Below are 20,999 nucleotides of genomic sequence, written 5' to 3'. Positions count from 1 at the left end.
AAACATGAATACAACCAACCATAAGCGATCAAAATTATATTAAACAAATTTTCTTGCAACAAAATTTAATTTGCTAACTTGATTTTCTAAAATAGGGCTTTGGTACGGTGCAAGCCTGCAATAGGCAGCTAGCATTATTGATGCAAGGTTTAATAAAAGAATTTTCATTTTGTCATAGCGAACGGGTTTAATAAACTTGCTTATCATGTGAACGACCAACCCAGACTTACCGAGTTGTATATTTCATTCAATAATTGATGAACTAAAATAGGGTGTTTTCATATAGAACTAAGTTTTCTTTGGAAATTGATCATTTTACCTACATTAGGTCAATTGGCACGCTTTTATTTCTAGATGATGAGGTGTGTATGCTAGCCAACAACATTGAATGATGACGCCGCTTCTTGTTGCCATTTTCGTGTAAATATATAAGTTTTCCATGACCTCACTAAATTCAAATATATAAATTTACACCTAATTGCAAGTTAAAACAAAATTGTTATCTTTCAAGTTCTTATATAGGTATGGTGAGTTGCAGAAGGTTGAGAAAGCGAAGTGATGGACCTGTTGTTTATGTTGTTTGTCGGGTTTAAACAGGGTCAGTGCTGTTACAGACAACACTAGCTTTAACATATAGTTTATGAAGGAGAGACATTAGTTGCTACCACTGGATCAAGAGCATTACAATCTAATGTTAAGTATGCAAAGGATCAGATTGTATGCACGACCTTATAATATTTTTTCGCCTCTTACAACACTTTGGTAAGATATTTTTTTTTCGTAAGTTGTTTTCACATTATTTGCACGTTAAGGATTACTTAAGCTTTTAGTAACTTTCTGTAGAGAAAATTGTGTTTTTTCTCTTTCAGGTGTAAGGTGCGCCCCGCCCTCACTTTTGCCTTGACAAGGGCATGCCCCGCGCTCATGCCTTAGTCGACCTCCAGGCGATTGAGCGCGCCCCACCCTCTCTTTTGTCTGGTATTAAGCACGCCCGCGCCCCACTGTATTGCAACAAAGATTCGACTGTTTTCGGAAGTTTTTTGGAAACAGTATAAAAACAAGTTTTTTTCTGTAAAAACTTAACTTAACCAAAACCAAGAAAGAGAGAGATTATAAGAGAGCAATTATTTGTGAGTTGAGTGTTCATTCTTTATGAGTGAATTGAGAGACTTGTAATCTGTTACTCCAGACATCTAGTAAAGTTTGGAACTCGCAGTGTGGATGTAGGCAAATTGTCGAACCATGATATATCTCGTCTTGTGGTTTGTTCTTCTTTTATATTAATTGTTTTACTTTAAATACTTGTTTATTTGATATTGAGAAGTGTGGGGATTACTTTGGAAGGTGTTGAAGTCTTATCTAGTGAGAAGGATCGATATTTGTGTAGGATTGATCTATTTGTTGTGGGTAACATTGTTTCCACATTGTACTATTCACAACAATTGGTATCAGAGTGCAGGTTTATGACCTAGGATTTTGAGTTTTTGGTAAAGAAATATAATGCTCAAAATTTGTGTAGACAAGGTGTTCGATTAAATTCCTAAGTGAAATTGTTTTTTGGGTTATTGTGTGTAACTTAAAAGATGGCTCCCAAGATGTCAAATGCTAAGTTTAAAGTAGAGAAGTTTAATTGGAAGAATAATTTTGGGATTTGGAGAGTCCAAGTTAGGGACATTCTCATTCAACAAGGTTCGCACAAGCTTTTAAAGGGGATTAATTCAAAGGCTGCGAGTATGAGTAATGATGATTAGGATGAATTCAATCTTCACGCTTGTTCATCAGTCTAGTTGTGTCTTGCTAATGAGGTCATGTATAGTGTGATAGGAGAAAATACTGTTGCCAGTATTTGGCTCAAACTAGAGTCTATGTATATGACCAAGAGCATGACGAACAAGATGTACCTTAAGAAGCGTCTTTATCGGTACATGATGGTCGATGATTCAATGATGCAAGAGCACCTTAGTGAGTTCTGTCGACGTCTAGTGGATTATTTGAATGTTGGTATGAAGATGGATGATGAGGATCAAGTGGCATGTTTAATATTTTCCTTGCCAGAAAGCTATGAGCATCTAATGACTACATTTATGAATAGAGAAGACGTTGATCTTGACAAAGTTCAGAGTGCACTTCTTTCTTATGAGTTGATAAAGAAGACACGTGTAGAGAATAGCATTGATGCAGGTCAGGGGCTAGTGGCAAGAGGAAGGTCGCATGAAAATGTTTCTACAAGCAATGAGAAGTCTAGGTCCAAGTCAAAGAAGCCTTTGACACATGTGAAATGCTACAATTGCGAGAAAAAGGGACATTATGCAAGTAATTATCCTCACCCGAAGAAAGAGAACAAGAGAGATGGTAAGAAGAAAGGTAAGGCAAAAATTGAGGCAAGTTATGTTTCAGGCTCTGAAGGGGACGCGTTAAGTCTCTGTGTGTCCACACAAGACTATATGGCCGAAAGGTGGATTCTTGATTCCGGATGTTCCTACTATATGGGCCCGAATAGAAAGTGGTTTACTTCTTATGAGATCATTGATGGTGGTTTCGTTTTGATGGGTAATGATGTTGCTTGTAAGACGGTAGGAATTAGAACTATACGGGTCAAGATACATGATGGTGTAGTGAGGACTTTAACCGATGTGAGACATGTTCCTGAGCTAAAGAAAAACCTTATTTTTCTTGGTACCTTGGATTCCAAAGGCCACAAGTTTGTTGGGGAAGGTGGAGTCTTAAAGATTGTCAGTGGCTCTTTACTTGTTATGAAGGGTCAAAGACATGGAACCTTGTATACTTTGATAGGTAGTACGGTGATAGGCGATGTAGCAGTGGTTGCATGTAGTGATGATTCTGAGTGCACTAAGATGTGGCATATGCGACTAGGGCATATAAGTGAAAAGGGTTTGTCTGAGTTATGCAAGCGAGGGTTCTTGAAGGACTTGAAGAAGCCAAGTATGGGGTTGTGTGAGCATTGCGTCTATGGGAAGCAGTGCAGAGTCAAGTTCAAGTCAAGCAAGCACACGACAATAGGCATCCTTGACTATGTGCATATGGATGTTTGGGGACCCTCCAGAGTGGCTTCTAAAGGAGGTAACCGATATTATGTCTCATTCATTGATGATCATACTCGCTATGTGTAGGTGTATATGATGAAAACAAAAGATGAAGTGTTTGAGACATTTAGGAAGTGGAAGGCAAGGGTTGAGAATCACACAGATAGGAAAGTAAAGACACTACGATCTGACAATGGTATTGAGTATACCTATGGGCCTTTTCAAGAGTTTTGTGCGCAACGGGGAATTGCCAGACACTGGAGAGTCAGGGGCATGCCTTAGCAGAATGGAATGGCAAAGAGGATGAATAAAACCTTAATTGAAAGAGCGAGATGTTTGTTGTCTAATGCCAGTCTAGGCAAAAGTATTGGGCAGATGCAGTGTCCATAACGTGTTACCTGCATAATAGGTCACCAGTTCCAGCTATAGATTGCAAGATACCTTATGAGGTGTGGTCAAGTAACCTAGCTAATTATAGTATTTTGGGAGTGTTTGGATCGACTGCGTACTACCATGTGAGGGAGTGCAAGCTAGATCTTAGAGCTAAGAAAGCCATATTCTTAGTCTTCGCAAATGGGGTAAAGGGATACAGATTGTGGTGTCTAGAAGACCACAAGTTCCTGGTCAGCAGAGATGTTACCTTTGATGAGACTTCCATGTTATCTTCAGTTTCCGGAAGGAGTCAAGCGTAATGGTGAGTCCATAAAAGTTCAAGCCACTGAACTTGAGTTGTCTGATGCAGCAGATAACTGGTTGGTTCATGATGAGGTACCAAATTATGGAACCACACAGCAACAGGAAGAAGAGCATGAACATCCGCAACTTGTAATGGCTGACCCTAGGCCAAAGAGACAAGTTAAAGAAGTGCACTAGTATGGGCACGAGAAGCCGGTGAAACACTATGGTCAGGTGGATTTAGTGGCATATGCACTGAATATCGAAGATGATGAGCCAGATAGCTTCAAGGAAGCTATTAGAGATGTTCATTTTAGAGATTGGTTGGTTGCTATGCAAGAAGAGATGGAGTCTCTTGATAAAAATCACACATGGGACCTAGTTTTATTACCAAAGGGCAAAATAATTATCGGCAGTAAATGTGTGTTTAGGAAGAAAGAGGTGCTTCTTGAGTCCGATAGTACTTGGTACAAGGCAAGAGTGGTAGCAAAAGGTTTCTCACAGATGAAGGAGTCGACTACAATGAGGCATTTTCCCCGGTGGTCAAATATACTTCCAGTCGTGTGTTATTGAGTTTAGTTGCTCACTTCGACTTGGAGTTAAAGCAATTTGATGTGAAAACTGCTTTCTTGCCTGGGGACTTGGAGGAAGAGATCTATATAAGACAATCTGAAGGGTTTGTTGTTGCTGAGAAAGTAGATTATGTATGTAAATTGAATCGGTCACTGTATGGGTTAAAGCGATCGCCCAGGCAATGGTACAAGCGCTTTGACACATTCATGATGCAACATGAGTACACCCGAAATAAGTATGACTGTTGTGTTTACTTTCGTAGACTTCGTGGTAATGACTTCATCTATCTCTTACTTTATGTGGATGACATGCTTATTGCTTCCAAAAGCATGGTGGGGATAGACAAGTTGAAATCTCAACTTAGCTTTGAGTTTGAGATGAAAGACTTAGGTGGAGCCAAGAAAATATTAGGCATGGAGATTGACAGAGATAGGAAGAAATGACGGATAGTTGTATCTCAGAAGAAATACCTTCAGAAAGTAATTTCTCATTTTGGTATGGAGAATGCAAAGTCAGTTTCTACTCCTTTGGCTGGGTATTTTAGGCTTTTAACTAAGTTCTCTCCTAGTTCGGTGAAGGAACAAAAGTATATGGCTAATGTTCCTTATGCAAGTGCCGTGGGCAGTTTGATGTATGCTATGGTGTGCACATGCCGGACATTTCCGCATTTGATTAGTGTTATAAGCAGGTATATGGAAAATCCTGGGAAGCAACATTGGGGGGTAGTGAAATGGGCATTAAGGTACTTGAAGGGTACCTTGGATGTGGGATTAGCTTATAGTGGAGGCACTTGTTATGTCAGTGGGTTTGTGGATTCTGATTATGCAGGTGATCTAGATAGACGACGATCGATTACTGGTTATGTGTTTATGATGCATGGTGCACCGGTCAGTTGGAGGTCTATGCTACAGGCTACAATTGCTCTATTTATTATTGAGGTAGAGTATATGGTAGTGGTAGAGGCAGTGAAAGAGGCATTATGGCTTCGAGGTCTTCTAGATGATATGGGTATTGAGCAGAACAATGTTGCTTTGTAGTGTGATAGTCAGAGTGCTATTCATTTGGCAAAGAACCAGGTTCATCATGGTCGGACCAAGCATATTGATGTTCATTATCACTTTATACGGGATGTCGTTGAAGATGGTGATGTAGCACTTGAGAAAGTGGACACCCATGACAATCATGCTGATATGCTGATGAAAGTTGTCACCGGAGTTAAGTTCCAACACTGTTTGGACTTGCTCTAAATCCTACATGTTTGAAAGAGCCCTTTGTGGGCATGGCCCTTTGGGGCAGTTGACTGCGAGTCTTCCTTGCTGGATGTGTTCGGCTCGGTTTTATATATTAAAACCTCACCGAGGTGGAGAATGTAGAGAAAAATGTGTTTTTTCTCTTTCACGTGTAAGGCGAACCCCGCCCTCACTTTTTCCTTGACAAGGGCCCGCCCCGCGCTCATGCCTTGGTCGACCTCCAGGCGATTGAGCGCGCCCCACCCCCTCTTTTGCTTGGTATCGAGCGCGCCCGCACCCCATCGTATTGTAGCAAGGATTCGACTGTTTTCAGAAGTTTTTTGGAAACAGTATAAAAACAAGTTTTTTTTGTAAAAACTTAACCTAACCAAAATCAAGAAAGAGAGAGATTATTAGAGAGCAATTCTTTGTGAGTTGAGTGTTCATTATTTGTGAGTGAATTGAGAGACTTGTAATATGTTACTCCGGACATCTAGTAAAGCTTGGAACTTGCAGTGTGGACGTAGGCAAATTGCCGAACCACGATATATCTCGTCTTGTGGTTTGTTCTTCTTTTACATTAATTGTTTTACTTTAGATACTTGTTTATTTGATATTGAGAAGTATTGGGATTACTTTGGAGGGTGTTGAAGTTTTGTCTAGTGAGAAGGATCGATCTTTGTGTAGGATTGATCTATTTGTTGCGGGTAACGTTATTTTCGCATTATACTATTAACAACACTTTCTCTGAATAGTGCAACATGCAAAACCATTGATTAATGACCAAAATAGTCTAGAAGCCAATTGGTGAACATGCCTTTACAATGATGGTAACATTGCATTTGCTTAAAATCCCAATATCTTACATCTTTATGTTTCGGTGCTATGATTCATTACCTCCCCCTTATTTCCAACACATCTAATCTCTATTTAGCATTAATATTTTTTATTCTCTATTAAAGTGCATGTACTTTGTAGTTAAGTTGAACCATCTAGCTTCAGGAAGTGATGATCATAATACTCGCTTGCTTTTCACTTATTAATGAATTGTTAGTTTTTAGTATGTCGTGAGGATTAGAGTATGATATCATCCATGGATTTCGTGCGATGCAACTGAAATGTAATAACTCATTTTAGGCAATCAGGTTTGAAAGTGCATTTGTATTACTAGATGAGTCTTAACACTGTTCTAGTCTACCGACAAAGGTCATTTGAACGTCACAAAGTTTAGATCACATTTTCTTAGACTTTTGTTTCAATTCATGAATTACTATTATGTTTCAATTATGATTTTTAAGATAGTTATAGTTTAGGGGTGGGATGCATGGTATATGTATAGGATAGAGCTCAACCCTACTTAATTGAGGAAGCATTAATAGAGCCCCAAAGCTAATTACGATAAAATAGCTTAATTTATTTCAATACTTAGATGGTGTGATTAGCATGCAAGCTTCTTTTATTGTCTAAATTCTTCTCTTAAACATTTAAACATTTTCGGCCTCATTAAATTGTTGTTTCTGTAAGCTTGGCCACTGCATCAAAGAGTCAGTCACCTAGAGAAGTCATTAATTTCTCTCTTCAACCTCATTAAACTCTAGGGGTTTGGCGAGTGGGTGCTAGCATTTTTGGTGTTGTATATAGTATGATAATTCCTTTCTCTATAAAAGTTCTAATATACAAAGATCGAGAAACCTTTGAGTGCATATATTATTTACAGCCCAACTGCTCACATCTGAACATGAGTGTTTTTATTTGACCATTTTGTTTTTCGTTCATTTTACATCTATTGTAGGACACACTATAAGTTTATTTAATCATTGGTTGCATGAAAAACAAATGGTTGAACACACTGTCCTGTAATGAATTGACTGTTACCTTCTTCTACACGCCATTTCAAATTTTTATTAGATATAACTACTGAAGTTTAATCCAAATTTGACTATTAGTTAAGCCTAGCTTTGATTTTTTAATTGGTTGGTTTAGGACTTTAGGTGAAAAGGAAAAAAAGGTCAATGTGTTATTGCTAAAGTTCTCTTCTAGATAAGCTTCTTGGTGGAATTGTTGTTTATAGATATATTTCAATTCATTTACTTGATTTTTCGTTATCAGTTTTTTTTATTGTGATTTGACCAGTACGTATGATTTTTTTTTTATCGATATTTGACCAATATGATTAATATGTTTGTTATAAAATGTGGTATGTGGTATGGTATTGTTAGTTGTTAGTCTTTGTTGATTTGCATGATGTCTAGCTTCCAATATTTTTCTTTTTTTGTAGTGATCTGATTCTTCTGCCGATTAAACTCTTACAAATAATAATAATCCATCATAATAGTACCGATGGTTCTTTGCCATTTATATGTGTTAGTTATACTGTTTTGGCACTGTTTTAGTTGATTGAAAAGTATTTTGAACTCTATATAGGTAGTTGTTTCAATCTAGAAGTATCCAGTGGTTTATGAAGTCATATGATGTTATAATGTGCATATGCATTATTGCGATAGGGTTGGCTTAAGCAGTTTCAAAAGGAAGCAAATACCATGTTAGATATAGGTATGTAACCTAGCATCTTGGGTTTGACATAAGACTGTATAACTTAGAATCTTGACTTCAGTCTTCACCTCTCACATAATGTTTTTTTTTTGTTGTTGTTGCCATTCCCAAACCTGTTGCTCATCGAAAATGGTTTTTTCAATCAAAGTGTTGTTTTTCATCCCTGGTATGATGCTTATTCCACACAAACATCCTAACTTTGTATATAAAATACTATATACAAATGACTACTTCATGTGGTTTCGTTGCAAGAAGCTCATTACATTGCAACTGTCATTAATTGAGTGATGGTAGAGTTTTCTTACCATGATATTTATTGCAGAGTTTGATTATCTCCTAATCGACAAGGCATGAGACATGAATTTGCATTATCATTAACTTAGTACCAACCTAAAGTATAATCTTATTTGAATTTATGTAGGTAGCTAGGAGATAAATTAAACTAGATACAAATGCATTTAACTAACCTAACCTCAAAGAATAATTATCAGAAAATCGGAAACTCGATGCAAATGCATTTAACTAACTTCAAATAATAATTAATGGAAAATCGGAAACTGGATGTGAATGCATGCATTGAACTAACCTCAAAGACTAATTAATGGGAAATCGAAAACTGGATGCAACTGTATTGAACTAATTTCAAAAAATAGTTAACGGGAAATCGGAAACTAGATACAAATGCATTTAACTAACCTAACCTCAAAGAATAATTATCGAAAAATCGGAAACTCGATGCAAATGCATTGAACTAACTTCAAATAATAATTAATAGAAAATCGGAAACTGGATGTGAATGCATGCATTGAACTAACCTCAAAGAATAATTAACGAGGGATCATAACGTAGATACAACTGCATTGAACTAACCTCAAATAATAATTAATATAAAGTTAGAAATTATATGCAAATGCATGAATTGAACTACCCTAAAAGAATAATTAATGAAAAGTTAGAAATTGGATGGAAATGCATGAAACTAACCTCAAATAATAATTAACGAGAAATTAGAAACAAATTACAGCTGCATTGAACTAACCTTAAAGAATAATTAACAAAAAATTAAAAATTTGATGCAAACAACTTGGATGAGTGATCAATATATATAATATTCATATCTAATATCTTTGCATAGTTTTTGATATTTTTTTATAATAATTTAATATAACAACACTCGTTCGTAGGACGGGTTCAAAAACTAGTGGCTATCCAGTATCCCCATTCAAAGTAACTGAAAATTAAATAATTTCCTTAAATTTAATGTGTGTGGTTCTCAGTTAATACTTAAATATAAATTAATACATAAATATAAGATTTTAAAGTGACAACTAATAGTTTTATTAAGGGTGTAGACAAACTTTAGTACTGATCCCTTACGTCGATAGAGAAGCCTCTCATTTAGTTGAAAAGCACAGTTTACAAAAATTGAGAGTGCGGATTTTGTACGATTTGAGTGTTAAACCGCCAAACTGTGGATTTGAAGTTGGAGCGAATACCAATGTTGGCGCTTCCTGTGACTAAGGGCAGATCCCCATAGCTTGATAATTGGGAGGAGCCTTAGAAAATTCCCAATGCAAATCACTTTTTTTCACCTCCATGTAGGACTATTTCCCCTTTTTGCTACCTTTGTGGTAAAAAACAATAAAATGTTACCTAATGCAGAGGTGACTTTAAACATCGGACAGAATGTTTGATTTCGTCTGAATGTAAAAATCGAAAAAACGGCCGGATGGAATGAAACATCCCGTCCGAAAAAAAAAAAAAAAAAAAAAAAAACACGCAAAAGAATGTTTTACGCTAGTCCAAAATAATCCTCCAAAAAAAAACACACACACACATGAGACGGAATAAAAGGTTCTGTCCGAAGCTCACAACTCAGTGACAATCTCAGTAGCAACTGCTACCCTCGTTGTGACTTAGTTACAAGTCACCGTCATTGTCACCCTTGCATTGGGCAAGTGTTTTCTGGTCCACAAAAGTGAAAACTCTCAATTTCCCCTCATAGTGACTTGCACTCGGAATGCTCTTATGGTCTTTATGTCAGAAGTAAATGAGTGATTCTAGGTGTTTTAGCGCCTTAAACTTGAATTGTTTTTTATTTTTTCTTTATTATATTTGTAGTGGCCAAATATCGTACACTAACGATATTTTATCTCAATCGTTGTCTAAATTGCATGAAAAAAGGAATGGGAAGGAAAGGACACATGTCACACAACTATTGGATATAGCACAGGGAGAAACAACTATAAAAGAGGGAAGTGTGCTGGAGAAAGGAGGAGGTCAATTCATTCCACCGGAATCATTAGACACAATACTTTTAGGAGAGAGAAGCTCTGCATTTTAGGATTGTAACAAAGAGAGAAAAAGAAAAAAAAACATTGTAAGATCATTTCACCATGAATGAATAAGAAAAGCTTAGTTGATTACGATGGTCTCTTCTTGTTTCTTACAATATTTTTACAAAAAAAAAAAAAAAAAAAAAAAAAAAAAAAAAAAAAAAAAACAACAACAACAACAACAACAACAACAACAACCATGACTAATTGCAATTAGGGATATTTCGGGGATTTTCAACTAATTGCAATTAAGGATATTTTTTGGAATTTTGATTTTTTTAATGTGTCAATATTTCGGGGATTTTGAAATTCTTCTCATTGATTGAAGCCCTTTTGTGTTTGAAAGTTGATCAGCTCGGCATATGGTGCATTTAGATAGGCCTAAAAAGTGTATTCATAACAATATTCTTCTTCCAATCCCGCGCCATGAGTGTTTTCACACAATTCAGTTTAGACTTAAGTATCCGTAGGATACCAGGATACTATACTCATTGATAAATTGATATGGGTAAAACATATCATTATTCCACCAAAGTTTCTTGAAACGTAAGTGGTTGGAATTACAAATCAGACTCAGAATTCCACCAGTAACACTGGGGCACCAGTAACTCACTTCAGTTTTTCCCAAGTGAGTTTTTTTTTATATGAAGTGTGATTTGATTGATGGAAGTATGTTTGTCCTTGGATAACCAATTCAGGCTGTGTTTTGTTAAGAAAACTTGTGTTTTGATTCTTCGAAGGTATGCAGGTATGTGGAACACCGAGTAAATTGAATTTCAGGGACCAAATTCATTTTTAGAGGGGAAGATTGTAAAACCCCAAAAATTTTATATGCCACTATTGGGCCTTTTATTCAATTAAGAGAATAAAAGGGAATAAATTATATTATCCCATTCGGAAGGATTTCATCTCATAATTATCCATGATTGTTTATGTCTCTAGCATGACCACTTGATGAAATGTGGAGGGAAGTGGGATAAATGGCCGATACTACTGGAAGGATTCCTCTTTGGCTTATAGGTACTGTAGCTGGTATTCTTGCGATCGGTTTAATAGGTGTTTTCTTTTATGGTTCATATTATGGATTGGGTTCATCCCTGTAGTAATTGTATAGACTTTGTTGTAGACATTAAAAAGTAAGACCCGATTGGGAGGAAAACAAAGGAAAAAGGAGAAAAAGCCTTTGGTCTCTTTTTCAGGCTCTCACTCTCTACGATATGGTGGAGGAAGAGCCAACCAAAGATGGGTCGCTGGAATTCGATACCAAGAGTGCTAAAGGCAAGTACATCTACCCCTCCTCTTCACTAGTTTAAGTGAATGTTTGTAGTTTGAGTAGAAATCCTATTTTATGTGAAAATTGGACTTTCTAGCATGTGTATATGTTCTCTAGCTTACTTTCTTCTCACCATGAATTGCATGTTTAGTGTAACAATTACCTTCTAGAGATTGTTAGTATGTTGTGATATCACTCTCTACGACTCTTCTAGCGAATTGGAATGGTTTTGTATCATTATTTGTGGTATTTGCTATTATTATATATTAGGAGTTGATGGAGTGGTAACCTTGTACTCCAGAAGGTACACTCTCAAGTAAACGTTGTTGTGGTAAATCTAGATATGTCATGCATGCACGTACTTTTTAATAATTTTGTAAAGCTTGATAAACAGTTCAACTATAACGCTTGATGCATTATTTGTGTGTTTTATGGCGTGATCCTAATGGACGGTGTATTTGATGAATGAATGGAGTTTTGAGTGTTGTCACAGTAAGAGATGGTCCCTTTGCTATATGTTGTATGCTAAAGCAGGTTTGTCCTACGCTTAATTAATTAGTGACAATATTTTCTTAGGTTACACACTAGTTCTCTTATTCCATATATAATACTTACTGTTGTAGATGGTATCCAATGGCAAGGATGGGTTGCGTACTTGATAATGCCTTACGTGTTTGGTATTGTTAGTATTGAACTATTGAGTTCTAGTGTTGAACTGTCGAGCTCTAAAGAAATAACTACGTAAGGCTTGATCCCTTTAAGGGTACGTAGGTAGCCACTCGGCGTAGCCACTTATTGATTTGTAGAATTGTTTGTTTTGGATATTTGATCATTGTTTAATTTCAGAATAACTTATGATTGAATGTGTTAAGTGCAATAATAGATGTTTACGTAATTACACTTGTAAGAACTGAATCTGAGTGATTCTAGTTTAATGTTATATTTGTTTGGTTACAAAGAGAATTTAATTATACTACTTATGTGTTAAACATATACTCGTGATTATTGGTTAAGGGAATGGCTTCATGTTGAACCCATGTCGCTCAAGGGGTGTTCGTTGAACCCACTTTGATGAAAGTGGTATTTTCGATCATGTGGAATCTATGGTGTTAGAGAGGTGGTAGAAGTATACTACCTTGTTGAACCCACTGCTGAACATGGCTATCGAATGCCTTGAGTGAATGGTGAAGGATCACTTTTATCCTATGTCTATGAGAATTTGTTAACTATACGATTTGTTATATCTTCATAATTGTTCTTCCTGTTGAACCCATGTGACTCAAGTAATGCGATGACCACGTTAAACCCATGGTGTTAGAATGGCAGTTGATAGATGTACTTAACCATGTTGAACCTATGATGTTAGCATGGCCGTTAAGACATGCAACCATATTGAACCCATTAAGCACATGATGGTCGAACTCATTGGGTACATGGCGGAGACTTATCAGGATCTCACTGAATGTCTTTGGCGATATTGTAGCTCCTTATAAGAATTATTGTTACCGCGTGATGATTTAGTTTATGGTGATTTGGTTTGTTGTTCAGTGCTTTTGGACTTTTGTAAGTACCTTGTAATAGCTTATAATTATTCGCTCACAAATCTTGAAGGATTTGGATGCGTAGGCAATTTTATTTAAGAGTGTAGCTTCTGTATTATCTTATATAAAAACATATATATCAACCAATATATCGATATATCTTATATATTTCAGTTTTGGGGGGCCCGAAATATCACCCACATGGAAATATTGGGGCTTGGTGTTACTTGTGTTGTCATGTGCACATCAAATTTCAAAGCAATGACTTCACTAAAACATTAGTTGCAATGGCTAGAAAAGCAACAAACTATTACAACATTACTTAAGGGTTTCACTTCTCATCACCTTCTCTGTTTTCATCATGCTTAGGCTTATCAGTGGAACAGTGGAATAAGGTCACGAAAACCAAGCCTGCCACCTTCTCCTCCAAAGCTTCTTATTATTGGAAACCTTACCATCTCGGCACACTTATTGAATTTGGGCATCCAACTTAAAACCAATTGGTAATAAGTGAGGTTTTATATATTTATTTGTTAGGCTTTAGAGCAAGTCCAATGGGGTGCTATGTGGGGTTGTTAAAGGTCATATAACACCCCAAACACCAAAATGTTATTCCAATGGGACTGCTAGAATGCTTCTAAATTTGGTTGGTGTGATAAACCCAGCCAAATTTGTGGCCTTGTTTAGCAGCTGCCATAATAAGTTGTCGGGGGACGGACGACACAATTTCTATCATCTGACTCCCGTTTTAATTTAATGGACAGACGACAGAAACTATGTTGTCTATACCTGCCAGACGCAAAAACTAAAGGCATATGTTCTTATTTTCATATACAAATTCATTCACAACTCCATACAAACTCCACAATCCTTTCAACCAACTCCACAATACAATCCACTCAACCAAACTCCAAAATACATTCATTAAAGAAACATAATAGATCATACATAATCTATACAAACATCAATCATAGCATAGAAACATTTTTAAACTAATTTCGGCTGTATGCCTCGCCAGGTTGCCACTTCTTTGATTTACTCCGTCACCTTGATTCTCGCAAGGTCATTTCTACTAACTACGCTTCTAGGTCAGAGGCTCTATCCTGTGACTTTTTCTTCTCTTCTCGCTCGGCCACCAAATAATGATAGTACTCTTCGGTTGTAGTTATAAACGAGTCACGCATCTCATGCATCATTAGTTGTGACTCGGCATATTGTGCCCTAAGTATAGCCTACAAAAAAATCAATTACTTTATGAAAAAAACATCACTATAAACCAAATATAATTCGAGTTTTAAAATAAACCAAATACTAACCTCATATAGAGTGTCAAAATCTAGGACAAGGTTCGGAAAATAGCTTTGATCAACATGAGGTATAGAGGTATAGGTATGGTGACATGCATTTTCTGAGAATTAACTATGTCATAGCTCCATGGGTTAACTGGATCGGAAGGAGGTATAGCAAAAGCCTCGTAAGGACCCTGAGATGAAGAGTAGGGCTCAACAAGGTGTAGGATACGCAAATCATTTCTAATAGTCTTATATCCTACAAAGTCCATGTTAGCAGCTCTATACATGTTACCAGGCAATATATGACCCCTTGAAACACGATCCCAGTAATTATCATAATGACTATTCAAATCTAAATAGAGTGGAGCTTGTGGCCACAGGTCACTATCTCTAAGGTATTATAACCTCCATTGACTAGCTCTTCCCAATGGGCATATATTCTCCGGAGGAAGGTGTGTAATGAAAGAGAAGGGGTATAAAAAGAAGAGGATGGATAGAAGAAAAGAGAGGCCGCACAGTGAGAGAAAGAGAGGAGCAGAAGAGAAAAGAAAAGAGAGAGAAAAGAGAGAAGAGAGACTTGGTTCTAGAGTGAATTTAGTCCTTCGATTTGTATTTGTGGTTTTGAGGTTCATACATTTGGTGTCGTCTGTGGGGAGAGATCTGAGCAAGTCATAAATGGCACCAAAAGTGAAGAGAGGGGTGGGCAGACCAAGGAGGGTAGTGGTGCAAGAGCCAACATCGGAGGCAGTGATTGATGAGGAGGGAGGTCAAGAAGAGGAGCCCGCAATGGAAGAGACCCGTCTTATGCGAGAAGAGATTGTGAGGCTGAGAGAGGAGAATGATGAACTGAGAAGAGAAAAGGAAAGGGCAGAGGAAGAGGAAGGGGAAGAAGCAAGTGAGGAGTCTGACGATGAGGAGGGTGGGCCGAATCTCATCGAAAACCCAGTGGTTGGCTTGACCATGGAGATGATAGACAATGATAAAGAGGCAAATCGACAGTAAGCGAAGGATTGGGGGGGAGCAGCTAGTCAAGTGGTGGCCAGACTTAACCGCAATCTACTAGCAGACGCCATCTGGGCGTCAGAGGTCCCGAAACATTTCAATCAGCCGAGGTTCGAAAGATATGATGGAAAAAGAGACCCAGAGGATCACATCCATCATTTCCGGCAACAGATGCCTCTTTGGCAAAAGGATCAGTATGATGGGTTGCGGTGTATGATATTCTTGGCTAGTCTTAAAGGAGGGCTGTCGGATTGGTATTACAGATTACCAGCAGGAAGCATAAGTAATTTCTAGGAGTTGGAGCAGGCGTTCATAGACCACTTCATACACCAGAAAATGAGAGTGGTGGATATCACGGCGTTGTTCAACGTTCGACAGAGATCCTCGGAATCAGTCAGAGAGTACCTATGTCAATTCAAGGCTAAAACATTGAAGGTTGAAAATTTGGATGAGAAAACCGCGGTGATCGCATTTGAAAAAGGATTGCGTCCAGGGACAAGAGTGCATCAGTCCGTGGCGAAGAATGAGATCGCGACCTTGCACGAGCTATATCTACGGGTGGAAATATATATAAGGTATGAGGACACTATGTATAAGGATACCAGGAGGTCAAGGAAGGTAGTGTTAGCTTTAGAGAAAGACAAGGAGCACCGAAGAGCAGAGACATCTGGAAAAGAAAGCACGGGGTATCGCGGATACCCCCCACGGGCAGAAAGAAGCAGGGAGGGGATTCGAAGGGAGAACAGGGAGAGGAAGCCATACCACGAGATAGAGTCGACACCGCTGAATAGACCCCTGAGTGTGATTTTACCCCTGATTAAGAACCTGCAGAGATATGAAGGGCTGTGGAGCACACCGATAGAAATACTGGATAAACTTTTTTGCGCATATCATCAGATACAAAATCATGAGACTAACGACTGTTACGCGCTAAAGTGGTTGGTTCATAGATTGGTGGAAAAAGGGAGGATGAGGGAGTTTGTGAGGGGCACACAGAATGAGGAGCGCTTACCGCGCCAGGACCGAATACTGGGAACTATTAATGTGATTTTTAGTGGGGAGGTTCTAAGTCATAACGCTCATAGAGATAAGGTAAGGAGAACCGCGAGCATCCAACAGATCAATGGAAGGACAGACAGGACGCGACCAAGGGTAGGGTCAGTGGAGGACAGAGACAAGATTGTCTTTAGCAGTACAGATCTACGGGCTGTGGATTCCCCCTATGAAGACGCATTGGTCATCACAGTAGCGATGGGCAACTATATGGTGAAGAGGGTGTTGATTGACTGTGGCAGTGCAGTGAATCTGTTGTTCACAAGAGTTTTGGAAGAAATGGGAATTGGTCCCAAGAAACTGAGGCCTCTGCGAACCAATTTATATGGGTTCAATGGAAGTATGATGGAACCCATGGGAGAACTCTAATTGCCTGTGACCACGGGTCTAGTGACGGTCTTCGCCCGGTTTATGGTGGTGGATTATGCTTCTTAGTACAACGCAATTTTAGGGAGGCAGTGGATTCATGAGATAAAGGTTGTCCCATCAACGTATTACCAGGTGATACGATTTCCCACCCCAACTGGCATGTATGAAGTTCGCGGCAATCAGGTGCCTGCCAAGAATAGTCATCGGGGTATAGTGAAACGATTGATCCACGGACCAGAAGGAGAGACTGAAAACCCTAGGAAGAGGCAAGAATAGCAATTACAGTGTCCCTCGGTAGAGGGGGAGGAGGAGTCAATGGTGGGTCCGAAGACACTCGATGAGATTGAAATAGTGAATATTGGGGAGGGGGAGGAAGAGGGGTTCACGTCTATAGGGTTCAGTTTGCCGGAGGAGTAGAAAAGTAAGTTGGTATAGTTCTTGTCCGATAATAAAGATGTCTTTGCTTGGGTAATTGAGGATGTTACGAGATTAGACCCAGGGTTCGCATGTTATCGGTTACACATGAAGGAAGATGCTAAGCCAGTGAGGCAAAGGATGCGAAGTATTAAACCAAAGTATGCCGAGAGAATTCTAGAAGAGGTCGCGAGGCTAAAAGGAGCTGGAATAATACGAGAAGTGGAATTCACAGATTGGTTGTCCAATGTCGTCGCAGTACTAAAAAAATGGTAAAGTTCGTATGTGCGTCGATTTTACAGATGTGAATTTAGAGTGTCCCAAGAATAGCTATCCCATGCCGCGGGTGGATGAATTGGTAGATAGAACAGCATGATTCAAAATATTTTCGTTTATGGATGCATCTATGGGGTATAACCAGGCCGCGATGTACGAACCAAATGAGGAGAAGACAGCCTTTGTGGTAGAAGGCAGCACGCATTGCTACACAAGGATGCCATTTGGATTGAAGAATGTCAGAGCTACCTTCCAGCGGTTGAGCGAGAAAATGTTTGAAAGCAAGATTCGGAAAAGGATTGAAATATACATAGATGACATGGTGGAAAAGAGCATGTCTGAGAAGGAGCATCTAGAGGGCTTAAAAGAGACCTTCAGGATACTACGGAAATACAATTTGAAGTTGAATCTTGATAAATGCACATTTGGAGTGACCACAGGGAAGTTCCTAGGCTATATTGTTACTCATCGGGGAATAGAGGCTAACCCCGAACAGATAAGATCCTTGGTGGAGATGTCATCACCACAGAATGTCCAGGAAGTGCAGCGGCTGGCCGGTAGGGTCGTGGCTTTAAATAGATTTATTTCCAAGTCATCTGACAAATGCAGACCGATGTATAGGTTACTAAGAAGTACACCAGATTTCTTATGGACATCAGAATGTGAGGAGGCATTTCAAGAGTTGAAGAGGCATTTGGGCAAGGCTCTTTTGTTGTCACGGCCAGAGCAGGGTGAGAAATTGTACTTGTATTTGGGGGCCACCGAGTATGTAGTTAGCTCAGTTCTCGTCCGGCTCGTCAACAAAGTGGAGAAGCCGGTGTACTTTCGAAGCAAAACATTATTGGATGCAGAGACGCGGTATAGTAGAATTGAGAAATATGCCCTGGTGTTAATCTTCTCGGCCCTAAAGCTAAAACCCTACTTTGAATCACACTCAGTGGTGGTGGTGACGAACCTGCCTCTAAAACAAGCATTAAAGGCATAGAAAGTAGGCAGAATGTTGAAATGGGCAGTGATGCTTAGTTCGTACGAAATACAATATCAGATAAGAACCGCGGAGAAGGCGCAGGCGGTGGCAAAATTTCGCGAGTTCCCTCATGGAGGATCCCACTTGGGGAAGAGATGATCATGGAACCAGAGAGGGATGTAAAGCCCGACCTCCTAGACCCGTAGGATAAGAGGATGGGTGGAGAGTATTTGCAGATGGATCTGCCACTGATGCATGCAGCGGCATAGGGGTTGTAATGGTTACACCCGATAATAACATAATATAACAGACCATGAAGCTAGGGTTCGCGGCATCTAGTAATGAAGCAGAGTATGAGGCAGTGATAGCAGGATTGAGAATGGTCGAGGACTTGGGGGTGAAGGAATTGACCGCGTATTCCAATTCAAACTTAGTGGTGTGTCAGGCAAATGGAGGGTTCGCTGCCCGGTGCCCCAGAATGGCGAAGTATTTAGAGGTGGTACACAAAAGGCCCACCAAGTTTACGAAGCTCAGATTTGTACACTTGGGTCGTGGTGAGAATATGCATGCGGACGCCCTTGCGTACGTAGCTGTAGCCATACCAGGGTCAGAGGAATGAACGATACGAGTTGGAATATTGGAGAAACCAAGTACAGAGGAGATGATAGAGGTGGGTCAGATCACGGAAGAAGAAGAAGAAGGGGGGTGGATGGGTCCCATTAAGTGCTTCTTGGCAGGAGAGGAGGTGACAGATAAGAAAGAAAAAAGAAGGTTAGAACAGACTTCCCGGAGATATGTTCTGCTGAAAGGTGAATTATACAGAAAGAACTTCAATGGGCCATTGTTGAAATACTTAGGGCCGCGGTTAGCTTTAGAGGTGCTAGCAGAACTGCATGAAGGGGATTGTGGGAGCCATTCCACAGGAAGGATTACAGCACATCGACTATTGACGCAGGGCTACTTCTGGCCCCACATGAAAATGGATGCAGTAGAGTTCGCTAAGAAGTGTGACAGGTGCCAGAGATTTTCACAGCTAATCTTCGCACCCGCGGAACCCCTACATAACGCCTCTAGTTCATGGCCGTTTGCTAGGCGGGCGATGGATATAGTGGGACCATTGCCCATGGCTAGCGGTAAGAGGAGATACATGCTAGCAGCTACAAACTACTTCACCAAGTGGATAGAAGTCATACCCTTATAGCAGGTGAAGCAGACGCATGTCATTAAGTTCTTATGGGAGAACATCATATGTCGGTTTGGACTGTCGTATGCTATCATCGCGGACAATAGGACACAGTTCACGGGAGCAAAGGTGACAGAGTTTTTGCAGGCGTACAAGGTCAAACAGGGTTCTCGGCCCCCTACAACCCCGAGCATAATGGATATGCTGAATCTTCCAACAAAACTATAATGAACAACCTTAAGAGGAAGTTGGAAGATAAGAAGGAGGCATGGGCAGACGAGTTGAATCATGTTCTTTGGGCTTATCGAACTACTCCTCGGACGACTACCAAAGAGACCCCGTTCACCCTAGCCTATGGCGTGGAGGCCGTGATTCCTTCAAAGATGGTGGCAACTACAACGCGAACTAAGGCCATGGACGAGGGTTCAAACTGGGGCGTATTGGTAGGGGATTTAAATCTGGTAGAAGAAAAAAGAGATTCAGCCTGCATACGGTTAGAAGAGTATCACAGGCGCTTACAGAGGCAATACAACAAGCGGGTCAAGCCGCGGCAATTCCAGATAGGAGACTCCGTGCCCCGCCGAGTGACCCCTAGTACAAAAAGGGAGAAAGACGGGAAGCTGGGTCCAAATTGGGAAGGACCCTACACCGTGGTGGAAGTAGGAGGGGCTAGCACTTACAAGTTACGAATAATGAAGGGCAAGTTGATAGAAAAGCCTTGGAACGTGAGAATGCTGATTTTTTTTTACAATTGAATGTAATGAAGGTACAAAGTAATGTAATGGAGGTCCACAGCAAAAGACTTGAGTTGTTTGTAAATATATAATACAACGACCCTTTTGTGAAAAGAAATGAGCTTACTATATATGATGTCTAAGTTAGACTGTGGACAACGGAGTGGGAGGAGCCCTTCGCTGACACGTGGGGCAAAGAGAGTTGCCTTCATCAGGGTGCACTGTCAATCAAAGAGAGGGACATCGGAAGGGATAGACCTTTCGTTGACAATACGCCAAAGTCGAGCCTAGGGCAAGATGTGTTGCCCCCAATAGGCTTTTTGAGACGATTGAGCCGCGGAGTGGGATGAGCCCTTCGCTGACACATGGGGCAAAGAGAGTTGCCTCCATCATGCTGCACAACCCTTTAAAGAGAGGGACAGCGAAGGGGATGAGCCCTTTGCGGACACAATGCTAGAGTCGAGCCTGGGGCAAGGTGAGCTGCC

At 39.6% G+C, this 20,999-nt stretch overlaps 2 protein-coding genes across 2 annotated transcripts; both read left to right on the top strand.

Moving 5' to 3' along the window:
- The first annotated feature begins 15,854 nt into the window (after positions 1-15,854).
- On the top strand, positions 15,855-16,940 carry LOC147477046 (uncharacterized). Its single transcript, XM_086585905.1, has one exon. It carries the CDS (start codon positions 15,855-15,857, stop codon positions 16,938-16,940), a length of 1,086 nt encoding a protein of 361 aa, XP_086442031.1.
- A 3,067-nt stretch (positions 16,941-20,007) lies between these two features.
- On the top strand, positions 20,008-20,535 carry LOC147477045 (uncharacterized). The gene has a single exon (XM_086585904.1). It carries the CDS (start codon positions 20,008-20,010, stop codon positions 20,533-20,535), a length of 528 nt encoding a protein of 175 aa, XP_086442030.1.
- The last annotated feature ends 464 nt before the right edge of the window (positions 20,536-20,999 follow it).

The sequence above is a fragment of the Coptis chinensis genome, chromosome 9 (assembly GCF_015680905.1).
Source record: "Coptis chinensis isolate HL-2020 chromosome 9, ASM1568090v1, whole genome shotgun sequence".
Classification (NCBI taxonomy): domain Eukaryota; kingdom Viridiplantae; phylum Streptophyta; class Magnoliopsida; order Ranunculales; family Ranunculaceae; genus Coptis; species Coptis chinensis.
Note: the sequence above shows the minus strand (reverse complement) of the source record. Positions and strands in the feature narration are given on the sequence as shown.

What these genes read in the sequence shown, in the direction of transcription:
- LOC147477045 (XM_086585904.1), top strand. Translation starts at nt 20,008, where the DNA reads ATGAACAACCTTAAGAGGAAGTTGGAAGATAAGAAGGAGGCATGGGCA.
- LOC147477046 (XM_086585905.1), top strand. Translation starts at nt 15,855, where the DNA reads ATGAGAGTGGTGGATATCACGGCGTTGTTCAACGTTCGACAGAGATCC.